Source organism: Puma concolor, chromosome B2 (assembly GCF_028749965.1).
Source record: "Puma concolor isolate L17-30 chromosome B2, mPumCon1.1.hap2, whole genome shotgun sequence".
Taxonomy (NCBI): domain Eukaryota; kingdom Metazoa; phylum Chordata; class Mammalia; order Carnivora; family Felidae; genus Puma; species Puma concolor.
The window spans coordinates 42,395,886-42,410,265 of NC_141671.1; the positions used below are offsets into that span (position 1 = coordinate 42,395,886).

The 14,380-nt window shown below is 54.3% G+C and overlaps 3 protein-coding genes across 6 annotated transcripts; 1 reads left to right on the forward strand and 2 right to left on the reverse strand.

The window, feature by feature from the left end:
* Positions 1–728: 728 nt before the first annotated feature.
* On the reverse strand, positions 729–4,163 carry LRRC73 (leucine rich repeat containing 73). Its single transcript, XM_025925820.2, has 6 exons — positions 3,308–4,163; positions 2,519–2,679; positions 2,054–2,176; positions 1,585–1,685; positions 1,215–1,437; positions 729–1,066 (listed from the first exon to the last, which is right to left on the reverse strand). The coding sequence occupies exons 1-6, from the start codon at positions 3,577–3,579 to the stop codon at positions 996–998; spliced, it is 951 nt and encodes a 316-aa protein (XP_025781605.1). The 5' UTR covers positions 3,580–4,163; the 3' UTR covers positions 729–995.
* Positions 4,164–5,121: 958 nt separating this feature from the next.
* YIPF3 (Yip1 domain family member 3) lies at positions 5,122–10,158 on the reverse strand. Of its 3 annotated transcripts, XM_086706950.1 has the most exons (10): positions 9,927–10,157; positions 9,116–9,313; positions 8,813–8,919; positions 7,457–7,502; positions 7,225–7,317; positions 6,945–7,076; positions 6,634–6,747; positions 6,312–6,435; positions 6,089–6,216; positions 5,122–5,620 (listed from the first exon to the last, which is right to left on the reverse strand). In XM_086706950.1, exons 1-10 carry the CDS (start codon positions 10,005–10,007, stop codon positions 5,612–5,614), a joined length of 1,032 nt encoding a protein of 343 aa, XP_086563076.1. In that variant the 5' UTR covers positions 10,008–10,157; the 3' UTR covers positions 5,122–5,611. The 3 variants fall into 3 exon arrangements, with proteins under 3 accessions (XP_086563076.1, XP_086563077.1, XP_025781037.2); XM_086706951.1 differs by lacking the exon at positions 6,312–6,435 and having other exon boundaries at positions 9,927–10,158; XM_025925252.2 differs by lacking the exon at positions 5,122–5,620 and having other exon boundaries at positions 5,728–6,216; positions 9,927–10,156.
* Positions 10,159–10,217: 59 nt separating this feature from the next.
* POLR1C (RNA polymerase I and III subunit C) lies at positions 10,218–14,220 on the forward strand. Of its 2 annotated transcripts, none has more exons than XM_025925469.2 (9): positions 10,218–10,368; positions 10,484–10,555; positions 12,018–12,125; positions 12,362–12,494; positions 12,783–12,902; positions 12,993–13,145; positions 13,320–13,469; positions 13,583–13,699; positions 13,848–14,220. In XM_025925469.2, exons 1-9 carry the CDS (start codon positions 10,300–10,302, stop codon positions 13,964–13,966), a joined length of 1,041 nt encoding a protein of 346 aa, XP_025781254.1. In that variant the 5' UTR covers positions 10,218–10,299; the 3' UTR covers positions 13,967–14,220. The 2 variants fall into 2 exon arrangements, with proteins under 2 accessions (XP_025781254.1, XP_086563075.1); XM_086706949.1 differs by having other exon boundaries at positions 10,282–10,368; positions 10,463–10,555.
* The last annotated feature ends 160 nt before the right edge of the window (positions 14,221–14,380 follow it).

Genomic DNA, 14,380 nt, shown 5'->3' on the forward strand with positions numbered 1-14,380 from the left:
AATTTCTATTTTCTGCCTGTTTTCCTCTCCCCTCAAGTCCTCTGCACGAGCTGTTGCCTTCAAGGGGCCCTTGGGGGATGAGGGAGAGGACTCACTCAGGGCTCGCCTCAGCTGTGTCCATCCTCCCTCTGGAAGGGAGGAGAGGGAGGGATTCAGGGGCCTCAAGCTGGGCTCTAGGTGAGGCCTGGCCCCCTCCCGACCTTGGCTCTAGACTGTTACTCCCAGCTTTGGGAAGTTTTCACATCGATGACTATTTTAAAATTAAAACTATTTTACTGATATGGCCCAATTTGTCTCTTAATGATTTTCCTGGTGCCATTCTTGAGCCTTCCCAGTTCTAGTCAAATTCTGCTCTTTGCTAGTGAGTCTCCCCTGCCCTTCTCTGCTTGGGATGTCCGTGGCCACAGAGCGTCAGGCAGTGAGAGAAGGTGCACCTCAAGTGACCTTGGCAGGGCCCCTGAGTCTCCCCTTGAGGTAGGTAGGGTCCAGCCCACCTGTGGAGGTGGGCTCTTTACCTCAGTTACGATTCTTACGGGGGGCCTGTGTAAGGTGTCGCCCCAGGACCCCAGGTCCTAGAAGTCCGAGACCTGAGCCTGACCTGTTAGATATTTGGGGCCAGTGGATGCTGCCTGGAACTTGGGCTGTGGGGTGGCACTGCCCCCTAGTGTCTAATAGTTCCAATTCCTCCCCTACTGCCAGCCCCCCAGGGACCACAGCCACACACCAGGTTGTAGAGTTAATAAAATCTCTTCCGAGCCAGCGGGTTGCAGCCAGAGCTGCCAACAAGTCCAGAGGCGTTGCCTTGGGTTCAAGTACCCCCGAGGCTGTTGCTCAGTCAGCTTCCAGAGCTTCCCACCACTGCCGGGAGCTACCAGAGCCCCAGCCACCCCCCACCCTCCCTCCCTCCCAGGCCCCAGGGCCTGACCCTGATATTTGGGACAAGGTGCTGGGGACATAGACAAAATGTAATGATGTGCAGAAGCCCAAGTGGAGAGTCACATCTCGGTCTCAGCCAACAGACTGTCACCGAGTCCTGAAGTCATGAGCACCATCTGAGAGCTGGGATCTGTGGAAGGGCAGAGGGGTGTTCAGACCGCCATTCATTCCACCAGGGACACAAATCTGGTGAGAGACAGCCTAGGTTTCCCACACCCACTCTCCCTGGTCCCGGGCCTCTTCCAGATCTGGCTCTGATCAACCCTTGGGGCTCTTACCACTGGGGCACATCCAGGAGCTGCTGCTCCTCTGGTGGGCAGCAGGCTCCCGCCCTCTCTCTCGTTCCTGGGTGTCGCCAGCCCCTCCCGCCACCTCCTCCTCCTCCTCTCCCTCTGAGAGGAGGTCACAGATCTGTTGCTGCAGCTCTGGGCTAATGCTGTTCTCAGCCAACACCAGGCTCCGCAAAGCCGTGGGGTAATTTTCTACCATGTCCAGCAGGGTCTGAGGTGGGGGAAGAATGCGGAAGAGGAGGAACACAGTTAAGGCGGCTTCACACTCCAGCCTGCCACCCCTTCAGTATGTCCACAGACACGTGAGCTCCCCTGCACCCCCACCTCTAGCCCATACCCAGACATGAAAACTTCTCACCTGAGCTGACTGGTTGGTGAGCCCTGTGCCCTCCAAGTCTAGGACTTCTAAGGTGCGGCTGGAGGCCACAGCTACAGCCAGCATCCCTGCCACATGGTCACCTGGGGAGGCAGCACACATACACAGTCACCTGCAGTCGTGAGCGGGCCTGCTAACCCTTCCTCCCCACTGCCTCCCCAGTGTCAGCAAATGCTGACAGTTGGTAGGTGGCCAATAGGGGGGCACTGTGGCCAGTGAACCGATGAAGCAAGCCAGGCCCAGGGGTGGTGATGGATACTTTGATGCACCTGTTGGTCATTTGGTCCTCCACATAAGCGGCTTCTCTGCTATCTTCCAGATCCCCCTTCCTTCCCCCCCCCCCCCCCCCCGCACCGTGGTGGGGTTACCATGACAACCAAAGGGTCCTGAACTGGAGCTCTTGGATGGGGATGGGGTGGTGAGACTCGCACGGGGCTTCCTTGAGCCTCACCCAGGGGGTTGTAGTCCAGATTGAGGACGCGGACCTGGGAGCTGTGGGCCACAGCAATCGCGAGGCGGCTCCAGCCCTTAGGGGTGATGCCAGGGTTGGCACTCAGCGTTAGCTCCTTCAAGCCTGGGCAGAATCGAAGGGAGAAACCAGGATGGAGTCTGTTCCTCTTTAAGCCCCTCCCCTGCCCTGGATCTCTGGGGTTTCCCTGGTGGCAGAGAGCCACCCTACCCCCACCACAGAGCTCCAGGGCCATTAGAGACACATGCCTTCCTTGTCCACTGCAGCCTGGATGCCTGAGTCTCTGTTCTGCTGAGGCCCCAATCCATCTCCTTCCTGAGAGGATTTAAAACACATTCTCACCCACATTCAGAGCCCTCAGCTTTGGACCACACCCCCTGCTCTCTGCACCTGGTTTTTTCATCAAGGCCATACCAGCCCATGCCCTCAGCAGGGCCTCTCTCTCACCTGACTTGGCTCCATCTGGGGGGAGGAGGCCACAGATGAGGTTGATGGCTTCATCACCCAGCATGCAGTCCCCCAGGTCCAGAGCCACAAGGGCAGGGTGGAGGGCCAGGGCTGGGTTCAGCAAGGCCAGCCCTGCATCTGTCAGGGGACTCCCATGTAGGCTGAGGGGGTGAGACCAGAGAGCAAAGGTCACTGCAGTCATCAGCCCTATCTGTAAGGGAAGGATCCCCTTCCCTTATGTGAGCCCTAAAGGTGAGAAGGATACCTGTCATAGCACTTGGGAGAGGCCCTGGGGAGGGAGAAAGAAAATTCTAGATTCTAAAGGAATACAGGTAGAAGGGGAATTTGGCTTCTTTTCTAGGTTAGGGATTGAGATCCAGGACAGAGCACAGAGGAGTGTGGTGGGTTGGTGGGTTGGGATTCTTCAGTGGGCAAATGTAGGGGCAGGGGTCTAATCCCCAGGAGAGTTCCTTCTTGAGACCTGAGGAGCTGCTCCCAAGAAGTCAAGGCCGGTGATTAGGTGGGGAGGTACACGTGCCCTGCCAGAAAGGGGTGGGTATCCCATCGCATTTGGGGTGGGGCTGCGGGTGCAAAGCCCGGAGGTAAGGGATGTGCTAGGAGGGGGTCGTGGAGGCATGGGCAGAGGGATGGGGAGATGGTGTACAGGGGTGAGAAGACAGGCTGGTGCAGAGATAGCTACAGGAAGGTGTGTGGAGGAACAGGCGGTGGCAGGGGGCGTGTGAAGAGGGATGCAGTGCCCGGGACCCCCTTGCGAGGGAGCGCACTCACAAGAGGGACTGGATGGAGCGGTTGGTCCGCAGCGCCTCTGCCAGCTGCTTGATGCGGCTGGGACTGGACACGACGCCTAGGTTAAGGTTGAGCTGCGCCAGGGACGTGGCCCCGGCCAGGGCCCGGCAGATGCGGCCGAAGTCGCGGTCGCAGAGGCGGCAGCCGCGCAGTGAGAGCAGGCGCACGGCGTTGTCGCGCAGGCCGCGGCAGATGTCCCGCACCTCGGCGCCTGACAGCGGTTCCCCCGAAATCTGGATGGAGCTGGGCAGCATCGTACCCACGGCTGGGCCTCCGGGGCCGGGGCGCGGGCCGCGGCCGAGGTTGGCGGGGCCGAGGGCGGGGTCGCGGCTGGGGTCGGGGCCTGGGCTTGGGTCGCGGACGGAGCGGGGGCAGAGGCGGTGGCAGAGGTACAGGCGGCTGCGGCGGCTGCGGCGGGGGCGGGGGCGGCGGCTGCGGCGGCGGCGAAGGCGAAGGCAAAGAGCTTCGGGGCCCGCGGAGGTTGCGGAGGCTCTGAGGTCGCCGGCTGGGCTGAGACCGCGCGGCGCTGGGGTCGGGGCGGACCGTGCCGTCCGTGTCTGGGAGACGGGCCAGAGCGCGCGGTCCGGGGCCAGGCGGGCGCTGCTTCGCGCTTGTCCTCGTTCCTCGCGGTCGCTGCGGCGGCTTAGGGACCTCGGTTCAGGTCATGCGGGACCCGCTTCGGCTCGGAGGCCGCATCTGCTCTCTCCCTTCCTGCAGTCCGGCTCCCCTACCGCCCCGCTGGGAGAGCCCGAAGCGGGCGGGCGGGCAGCGGGCAGCCGGCGGCGGGCGGCAGCACCGGCTGGGGCTGCGGCTCCTGCGCCTGAGCGGGCGGTGGGTTCCCATGGCAACGGTCGCGTCACCGCCGCTCGCCCCGCCCCCTGCCCGGCCTAGGCCACGCGGCTCCGGGTTTGCGCACACCGGGAGCTCTGGAGCGGTGGGGCCGCCCTTCCCCTGGGCGTGGGCCCGAACACCGCTCGGAAAGTAGGTAGTAGAGTTGAGGCCTGGGAGGAGCAGGGGGTGTGGCAGGGAGAAGGCAGTCACGTCACGTGGAGGTGGCATTTGGGACTGTTACCAGCTGCTTCTGCCCATTCCGCCGTCGTTCCTTCTCCCTAAGGGCCAGACCCTCGGTGTCTTCGCCTGCATCTTGTGCACGCCCTCCCATCCAGTTTGGAGGCCCCCACGACCCCGTAATCCGGGCCTCGCCCGCCCTCCTTGACGAGCGGCGCCGCGCACGCTGAGGAGGGGCGGGGCGGCAGGTGAGCACTTCCCCTCGCCCCTCGCCAAGATGGCTGCCCCGCAGCGGAGGCCTCGGGGGACCACGGGCAGAGGTGGTCGTAGCTGCCAGGCACACGGGCACCCTGAAGGGTCCCTGGGCCAGGTAAGCCTCAAGTAGGTGCAGGGTGCTGGTGCCACCCCTTCCCCAGATGCTGACGTCAGTGACCGAGCCTCTCCGTACCTGTGACATTGGGGTAGCCCAATTAAAGGGCGTGCTAGATTCGGCGACCTGGAGTGGTGACAACTGTTAAGTGGGCTGGAACTTTCAGGAAGAGTACACTGCAGAGGGTACACAGTGCTGTTCTGTTCGCACTCTGTCCACATAAGGGCATGTCACCTGAGTTACCTGAGGCCCCATGTTACCTGATCCACACCATCACCAAGTGGACAAAGTGCCCCCAACGTGGGGCCACATAGGGCAAATGAAGGGCACATCTTTCTTGCCTTTTACTAGGAGGGAAAGATGCTGACCCAGATTAACTCGGGTAAAGGTAAAAAAAAAAAAAAAATAATAAGCATAGTGAAGGGAGGTCGACAATTCTATTTCATTAACCACCTGATTTAACTCGTTAAGTAGAGCCGATTAAATGGATGGTGGGGTGGATGGTGCTATGCTTGGGGTGCTGGTTGTTTTTAGGAACGAATAGCACTCCTGAAAAGGACAGAAGAAACCGATGGCTTTGTTCCTCTGGCCCCAGTATAACCAGCACAAAGCCAAGTTTGGCTTCAAATGTGAGCTCCCACAGGAAAATTATCCCTAGGCAATGGGCCAGATACATAAGAACCTTGTAATTACATGGGGTTGAATTGAAGTTTTTGACCAATTGTCACTGCTCCACTGGTGTCCCGAGTGAGGCTGAGCCCACTCAAGCTGGGTGCACTCCTCCATCAGACTTAATGGTTCCTGTGTCTGAGGCCTCCCTGCTGCTCCATGGGTCAGGTGTCCCCTGCCCTCAGGGGCAGGTTCCAGGTTCAGTTACTGCTTTCAATGTAGTCTGGGCTGTCCCACCATCATCCTGCCTGGATGAGGGTATAAAAGAGAGAACACGTGCCATTACCACCAGTGACAGAAAAACAGCAAAGTGTATAGGAAGTAGGGTGGCAGGGAGGACCACTGGAATGGCAGCTGCAGTTCCAAACTTCAATCAATATTTTAATTACCAAGTCTATATTTAGCAAGACACCGTGGGAGAGTTAAAGAGCAAGGAAGGAGTAGGTGGAGAGAGGGCCTCAGAGGAGCTGACCCACTTTCTGCACTGGCTGCAGAGCCCTGCAGTCCTGGCCAGGGGTTCCTGGCCTTGTGCCCTTCAGAAGCCCCAAGAGGCATCAGGGAGTTGCTTAAGTGGCTACAGCTCTGAGGCAGCTGCAGACCCCATCAAAAAGACACAGGTCATCAATACTGTTCTTTAATCTTCCTCTGCTCCGAAGATGGGGGGAGAGGGGGCCGGCCAAGGGTTTCAGGTGGGGTCAGTGTGACTGCAGGGTCACCATAACAGCCTTGGCTGTGGCATTGAGCACGGTGGCAGGAAGCCTAGCAGCAGGGAGCGCGGCAGGGATGTCTCTGGGGACCCTCTGCATAGGCGGGATGTTGGGGCCCTCCAGCGTGTCCAGGATCCCTGAAAGGAGGAGAATGGAAGGTGAGAGTTGGCTCGACCCTGCCCGAGGAAGCTGTTCCCTTCTTCCCCCACATTCAGGCCCTCCTGTCACTTACCCTCTACCACCTTGTGGTAGGCAAAATGCAGATAGAGCAGGAAAAGCATGTGTAGGGCGGCCAGGGTGCCACAGAGGAGCAGCCGCTGTGTGGGGCCCACAGTCCGTGACACCAACACTGCCACCTAGGGCCACAGGAATACAGCTCAGAGGGCCTAGCTCCAAAGTGAGCAGTGTGGAGAAGACACTCCTACCCAGAGCGGAACCACTTTTGGGCTCTTAGCCATTTGGAGCCCTTTGTGGGGTTCAGCCCAAGGTCTGGGCGGTTTTCCCTAACTCCCTGGGAGGTTAGCCCACCCTTGGCAACCTCTTGCCCAGCTTACCATGCGTAGAGTAGACAGTCCACCCACCAGCAACCAGAAGAGGTAGAAGAGGGCATGGAGGTGGATGTTATAGGTGATGAACAGGACAATGCAGTGCCCAAAGAGGCCATAGCCCTAGGAAAGAAAATGGTGGGGAGGAAAATCACTCAGGCCGGGCTGGCCTCTGAGCTCTCATGGAGACTCTGAGAAATAAATGATCCACTGGCCAGCTCATCCCATTCCAGGCCCTGGGGCCCTAGGACAGATGCAGAGCAAGGCCTGGCTGCTCTTTTTAAGACCACCCTTGCCCACCACCATGCTGGACTCCTTACCAGCAATGCCAGCATCTGGAGCATGGTGATCTGGGCGTTGCACAGGTAGGCGAGGAAGTAAATGAAAGACGAGACACCCAGCCAGTAGCCGAAGCAGGTGCCAATGGCTGTACCCATCAGGGTGCCCTCCCGCTGTGGGGTGAAGGCTCTGCTTAGTCCTGGGAGGCCTCTGGACTCAGCCTCACCTAGGGCTTTCCTCAGGGGCTGCTTCTACCTCACTCCATCGTGGGCAGCTTTCAACTTAGTTCAGCCACCCCCCAAAGTCCTTTGTCCTGCTTACAATAATGGTGTCAGATGTCTTCATCCCATGGAGGAGGATGGCAACCAGCGTGAAGACCAGCATGAGAGGTCCATAGAGTTCACCTGCGATTTTCTGTCAATATACCAACTCATTCAGGCTGGAGGGTACAATGGCTCTTCTGTTTATGTCTTCCTTGGCTTTGCCTGGTGGCCCCACCCTCTGCCCTCGTGCCTCCCCCAGCTCTTCCAGACATGCTACCTTGGGTATTCACCTGGGGGAAGTTGACCATCTTGATAGGGATCATGGACTCCAGGAGCCTGGGAGAAGAGGGGAGAGGAGAGATGAGTAGCCCTAGGCTATGAAGTTCTGGAGGGCCTGAATCTTATTACATCTCTAACTCCAGAGAACATGCTAGATGGCAAAGGGAAAAGAGGGTAGTAAAGACAGACAAGGAATGAGAAAATAACTTCCTTGTCCCTAAAAATGCTCCCAGGAAGGACATCCTTCGGATACTGTGCTAACATGCAGAAGCAATATGGAGAACTCAGAAAGCCCACCTGGGCCTTGTGAGAGGGCTTGGCGATTTACCTATTTGACCTGCTCCCCTTTAAAGACAGGCAAACCTCAGCAGAGAATGCCAAGAATTCAGGGCTGTGATGATGAAGCCCTGGGAGAGGTTTAGAGGGAAAGGTTTACTGGAGGGAACCAGTGTGTCTCCTGCATCTTCCTGCTTACCAATTTCTCCAGGCACCACTGAACATCGTCTCGGAAAGTACATGTGAACTGGTATGAAAACTCCACACAGAAGGAATAAAAGTACAAGTCACTTCTGCCCACTTCTTAGGTGGCCAACTTTTAACAATACCTTGGATTGTGGCTTCATTTTACTTCCTTTGGAAAACCTATCCTGTCCCACCCTCTACCTACTCTGGGTCAGGTGTCCCTTCTGTGTGTTCCATCAGAGCAAATAAATGCTCTATTGTAACTGCACTCGAAGGCAAGGCTCCCAGCATCTTCACCCTCTGTCTTCAATGAGACCTAAGTATTACAGGGCCCAGCACAGAGCAAATGCTTAATAAATGGCTGCTAAGTGGTACTGGGTATTTGATAAATATTGCTTAAATTAAAGGATGAACAAAAGATCCAAACCAAAATTAGATCCACTTCTTGAAAAGTCATTCAAAACTATGTGCTGATATTGTGGTTCAGAGACTGTTCTGGTGGTGGGAATAAAAAAAATAAATAAAATAAAACTGAGCTTGTTTCTGAGGTCTCTGGGGAGACTGACCCGGAATCAGCATCGCCCAAGTGTCACCTGTTAGAGGAAAGCACAGAGTTCTGTAGGAACACCAGGAGAGGACAAACTGGGAATGGGGTTGAGGAATGGGGGACAGAGGTGACATCTGAGCTAGGTGTTGAGAGAAGAAGAGTAGTTTGCTACACAAGGAAGAGGAGGAAGGCAATGTGTTATCACCATGTCCTGTTCTGTGACTGGTAAGACATACAGTGTAGCTGGGGTACAGGTGCAATGATGAGGGCTGGTGGGGCCATGAAGAGGGGAGCCTAAGGGCTTGGTATCTGGTTGTGGTTTGGATGAAGGATTAGGTGTTAGGAGAAGGATCCTCACCTGCTTCGCACCTGGGCAGGCTCCACATCAAAGTAGGGTCTCAGGATGTCGATGTTGGCGTACAAGCTGAAGGCCCTGGAGGCTTGTCTCTTCCCTGCCTGCCACATCTGAAGTAAGGAAGACAGAAGTGGGGTGGGTTGGGATTGTGAGACCCTAGACTATAGTCCCCGTTGCTTATTTTCCATTGGATTTCTACATGGTTCTATGGGGTCAGACAACGCGGGGTGAGCTTCAACACAACTTCAGAACTTGCGGCCTGCCTAGGCATACTTTTCCACCTGCTAGGGATCCAGTCTTGCTTACCTGATCAGCCACCTGCCGGCTCAGCTGTCCCTTGAAGCCCTTCATGCCCAGGAACTCCCCATCCTCCTCTTCCGCAGCAGCTGCATCGGCATCTACTTCTTCCTCGCGCAGGCGCTGATGCAACTCACCCATGTCCTCGAAGCTGGAGCCTGAGGTATCATCCATGTTCTCCATGTCAATCACAGCTGAGCCTCCACCCTGTGAAGACAATGGCTTCTGGAGTGCAAGATCTTTCTGCTCCACCTGTACGTCCTCCTATTGGTCGCAGGGTTTGGGACTTTGTTAGTCCACTGCTGGGGATATGGCTTGGAATCGCCATAGATCAGGCCGCTCTCTTTCCCTCATTTGCTCTCAGAATGCTTGGTTGTCTGGTTCTCTTTTCTAGCCTGGGAAACCCATTCCCTGTCTTGCATATATGTCTTTCTTCTACCTTCCCAGTTAAATTCTCAGAGGGCTGCAAAAGTACCCATTTCCTTTGTCTTTTCCAACCCCCAAACCAGGCTGTGCACGCAGCATGGTTTTAGCCAGTGCCAGTGAATACCGCCCGCTCCCTCGCCATGCCTGACCCCGATCGGCCAACACAAACTTGTCTGGAAAGCAAGAGCAGGGGGGCGCAGAGAGCTGAGGCCCTCTGGCTGGACCTTTCAGGTCGGCACTAGTCCCACAGACTTTCGTGTATACCAAGATCCAAAGGAGGGAACAAGTGTTGCAAATGGAACAGATTTCCAAGCTCCGAGGGAGAGTCTCCACGACACCTCAGGGCGATTGCCAGCCCCGGGGCTGGTAGCAGCCGGAGCCTTGGGGCGATTACCTGGATATTTTCTTCGAACCCTCCCCATTCCGGACCAGCCCCGCTTCGGGCGCCGCCGGCCGGCGCCGCTGTAGTTGCCATGTCCCTCGAGGGCTCCCGTCACTGAAGCCCGCGCTAGTCCAGCGCGCGGAGGAGTGGGAGAGACGCGGGCCTGAAGAAGGGAGATGTCCAGGGGCGAGAAAGAGAGGTGAGTTCAACCGGAACGCAAAAAGGAGAAACCCGGATGTTTGGCCAAAACTTCCGGAAGCTGGGGACGTGGACGGAGTCTGGGCAGAGTCTCGCGATACTTAGATCCCGGGTGCGTTGCCACGGAGACGGAGGTGGGGGCGCGCGCGCGCCAGTTTGCTGCCCTAGTCACGTGGAGGGGTTGAAGATGGCGGCTGCTCAGGCGGTGGAAGAAATGCGGACCCGCGTGGTTCTAGGAGAGTTCGGGGTTCGCAATGTAAGCCTATGGCCTTGAACTCGGGAAGGAAAAATGAGAGTGGGACAGGGATGGGGTGGGGTTGGGCGGGCTTGCCTTACCTGCCCTTTCGCAGACTCCCGTCTTTTTGCTCTAGGTTCATACCACTGACTTTCCTGGTAACTATTCGGGTTATGATGATGCCTGGGACCAAGACCGCTTCGAGAAGGTACGTGGATTTGGAGAGGGTGTTAAGAACCGACCGTGTATCTGGGCAGCCTGTGCCTCAGAAGCAGCCCTTGTGGTATGCTCCGTTCCTAAAACGTTTGAGCAATGTGCTAAGGCGCTTCGTGTACACGGTTTCTGCCCTGTGCGAGGAGCAAGATGTTTAGTCTTGTGGGAGAAGAACGTACGTAAGTGATTCCAGTGTAATGCGGTAAAGGCGGTTGATAGAGATAAGGACAACCGGGGATGGGGTGATCCCACAAAGGCACTTAATCTAGAAGGGGAATGGGGTTGGGGGCAGCGGTATGGAAGATTTACTTCCTGAAGAAGATGACATCTGGATTGAGCCCTGATGAGTAGAATCTGAGAACAGGGAAGGGTGAGGAGGGACTAAGACTAGAAGCGAAATTATAAAGGCTTTGTGAACTGTGTTCCAGGAACGTCCAAGCAGTTTATTATTGCTAGAATGTAAAATGGGGAGCATGAGTGGTAGGCAAGATTGAAGTGCATCTTAGACCCTGTAAGTAATAGGGAGTGTTTGAAGAGCTCTGAAGTGGACATGATCTGCAGCCTAAATGATTGGGACAGAACGAGTTGAAGATCCAATAGGGCAGTCAGATTTGTGACAGAATTGCATAGAGGAACTGAGGTTGAAAACATGAACTAAGATTGTAATCAGGAAAATAGAGCAAAAGGGATATAGAAGGTAAGTTTGATAATTGCTTTGGTGTGGGCTTTGAGGAGGAAATATAAACGGACCTAATTTGAGGAGCTGCTTTGATGGCTGGTGGTGTCATTTACTGATGAGAAATAGATCTAGGGGAAGGGAATGATGCTGCATTTAAGTTTCCTGTATATGGAGAAGTTTAGCAGGCTAGTACTAGGTGTGTTTGAAATGTGATCAGAAGTGAGATATAATTTGGGGTTTTTTAGTATATGTGGTTGTTAAAACCATGAGTGTGATTGAGGTCATCTTGGAGAGAGACAGAAAAACCTGGGAAATAGTGACATTGGTGAAGTGAGTAGAAGAAAGTGAATTTAGAAGGATTCGTCAGAGAAGGAGGAAGAGAACCAGAAGATTGGTACTCAGAAGTCAAGGCAGAGTTCGAAAATGAAGGGATTCTATCAATGCTGAATGCAGCAGAGAAGTCTAGTAGGATAAGGATTGAGTAATGTCAACTCCATTAAGCAGTATGGAAGCCTATTCTCTAGTAGAATAGTTTCTGAGGATAGTTGGGCTGGAAGCCACATTACAGAGAATTTTACGTAAGTAGAGGATGAAAACAGGGAAACTTTTCAAGAGCCTAATAAGGGATTGGGGGGGAAAGGAACATTTATCAGGGACACCTGGTCAAAGGGAGGTTCTTGGGTGAGTGCGAATGTTAATACACTGGGAGGAATGTCCAGGGGGGAAGGTGTTGACTCCAGAGAGCAGGCTTCATTTAGTGCTTTTTCTGTCCCCGCAGAATTTCCGTGTGGATATAGTGCACTTGGATGAAAACTCATTGGAGTTTGACATGGTGGGAATTGACGCAGCCATTGCCAATGCTTTTCGGCGCATTTTATTAGCTGAGGTATTTATTTTGGTGACAAAGGTGGAGTTGCGTGGGAAACTGTGACATCACCATACTTGTAGAATTGTCTCAAGGTGCCCCTTTCCTTTAGTTTTCTTGCAGTTTTGCTGAACATTCCTCATACACTTTTTACTAAGCAATTCTTCTTTTAGGAAGAGGTCCCCCTGTCAGGAAGTGGGAGTAAATGGGGAATCTGTAGGGTCTTTGTTGGAGAACGATTCTGTTTTCTTGGGCAGGTGCCAACCATGGCTGTGGAAAAGGTCCTGGTGTACAACAACACCTCCATTGTCCAGGATGAGATCCTTGCTCATCGCTTGGGGCTCATTCCCATTCATGCTGATCCCCGTCTTTTTGAATATCGGAACCAAGGTGAGAGAGAAAATGAAATTTTGGGAAAATGGGAGCAGCTCTTTTCTGAAGTAGATTCTGGAGTCATACTGCCTGTGTTCAAATCCTGGATTGATTACTGTATGACCTCGAGCAAGTTACTGATCTTTTGGTGTGTATCTGTTCTTATCTGTGTGAACACTTGCCCTTGCCTACTGTAACTTGTCCGGAAGACTAAACGATAAATTTAAGTTAATGCACTCAGCATAGTGCCTAGCACCCAAATGTTCAGTAGTTCTTTAACAGCTTCTACGTTCTCCCTTTGTGCAGGAGATGAAGAAGGTACAGAGATAGATACTCTACAGTTTCGGCTTCAGGTCAGGTGCACTCGGAACCCCCATGCTGCTAAGGATTCCTCTGACCCCAATGAACTCTATGTGAACCATAAAGGTAAGTAGTGGTAGGGCGAGCAAGAGGCCCACTTCTTGGTAGGTGCTGGTTTTAAGGAGTGAGGCTTTTCTGATGTGCTTCTTTCCCCAGTGTACACCAGGCACATGACATGGGTGCCCCTGGGGAATCAGGCTGACCTCTTCCCAGAGGGCACGATCAGACCAGTGCATGATGATATTCTCATCGCTCAGCTTCGGCCTGGCCAGGAGATTGACTTACTCATGCACTGTGTCAAGGGCATTGGTAAGAACTTTGTTGGCTGTCCTGGGCAGAGTGGTTTGATTACAGTAGAGTGAGGTGTGACTGAAGGGCTCAGCTGCGATGTCCTAACAAGGAGCAAGCTGGTGGGCCTCTGCCGTTAGGGGTTTGTAGAATGTGAAGGTTTCCCCCCAGGCTGTTTTACTCTCTTCCCTCCAGGCAAGGATCATGCCAAGTTTTCACCTGTGGCAACAGCCAGTTACAGGCTTCTGCCAGACATCACCCTGCTTGAGCCTGTGGAAGGGGATGCAGCGGAGGAGCTGAGGCGGTGCTTCTCGCCTGGTGTTATTGAGGTGCAGGAAGTCCAAGGTATGACATTTGGGATACCCGTTCAGGTCAGGACCTAAAGTATATTTCCTGTGAAGGTAGCATAAGTGAAAGCTCTGGGCTCGTGTATTTAGAACACGGTTTGTTTTCACTAGGTAAAAAGGTGGCCCGAGTTGCCAATCCCCGGCTAGATACCTTCAGCAGAGAAGTGTTCCGGAACGAGAAGCTAAAGAAGGTTGTACGACTTGCTCGAGTTCGGGACCACTATATCTGTGAGTGTCAGGTTGGGGGCGTAGGGTGAAGTGGGGCAGGTCTTTGGTGCTGCCGCTTCTTTGTAGAGTCCAGATGTAGAATCTGCGTAGCTTAATACGGGAGCTTTTGCGAGCCCTGCCTGAGCTGAAGTGTCTCTTTGGTTTCCAGTTTCTGTCGAGTCAACAGGGGTGTTGCCGCCAGAGGTGCTAGTGAGTGAAGCCATCAAGGTACTGATGGGGAAGTGCCAACGTTTCTTGGATGAACTAGATGCAGTTCAGATGGACTGAGGTTTGCGTGGGACTTACCGGCATGGCTGTGCTTGGATACTCAAGTATCCTAGCTGAAGATTTTGGGTCCTGACTTGCTGGTCACAGGACTGCTAGAGTCCAGTGTGACTGCAGGTCCTAGGTTTTCTGGGACAATCCCAGCCTTATTTTCAGTCAATACATTTTGTTAAATGTGCCACAAAATGTGACTTCCTGCCTTTGTAAGGCCTTAATGTAAATAAACTCACATCCAAATAAAAAATCTTTTTGCCAGAGACTACTTCCAGAGTTTTAGCCCCAATATATGGGGCCTCACCTTAGAGGTTTGGCATTATTTGGCACTTAGGAACACAGGGTTCGGGTGTTACTGCAGGTCAGGGCCAAGTCCTCTGAAGCCTCATCAGATACCAGGGGTGTCTGGGAGGCTCAGTTGAA

Bases quoted from the DNA above. Each gene is read 5' to 3' on its own strand.
- YIPF3 (XM_025925252.2), bottom strand. From the start codon at position 10,007: ATGGCAACTACAGCGGCGCCGGCCGGCGGCGCCCGAAGCGGGGCTGGT. The intron at 8,920-9,115 runs GTAAGCAAGACT...TCCTTACTTCAG, and splicing joins GCCGGCAGGTGGCTGATCAG to ATGTGGCAGGCAGGGAAGAG. The intron at 6,217-6,311 runs GTAAGTGACAGG...TCCTCCTTTCAG, and splicing joins CTACCACAAGGTGGTAGAGG to GGATCCTGGACACGCTGGAG.
- LRRC73 (XM_025925820.2), bottom strand. From the start codon at position 3,579: ATGCTGCCCAGCTCCATCCAGATTTCGGGGGAACCGCTGTCAGGCGCC. The intron at 2,680-3,307 runs GTGAGTGCGCTC...TCACCCCCTCAG, and splicing joins CGCTCCATCCAGTCCCTCTT to CCTACATGGGAGTCCCCTGA. The intron at 1,438-1,584 runs GTGAGAAGTTTT...CCCCCACCTCAG, and splicing joins TCACCAACCAGTCAGCTCAG to ACCCTGCTGGACATGGTAGA.
- POLR1C (XM_025925469.2), top strand. From the start codon at position 10,300: ATGGCGGCTGCTCAGGCGGTGGAAGAAATGCGGACCCGCGTGGTTCTA. The intron at 10,556-12,017 runs GTACGTGGATTT...CTGTCCCCGCAG, and splicing joins ACCAAGACCGCTTCGAGAAG to AATTTCCGTGTGGATATAGT. The intron at 12,903-12,992 runs GTAAGTAGTGGT...TTCTTTCCCCAG, and splicing joins ACTCTATGTGAACCATAAAG to TGTACACCAGGCACATGACA.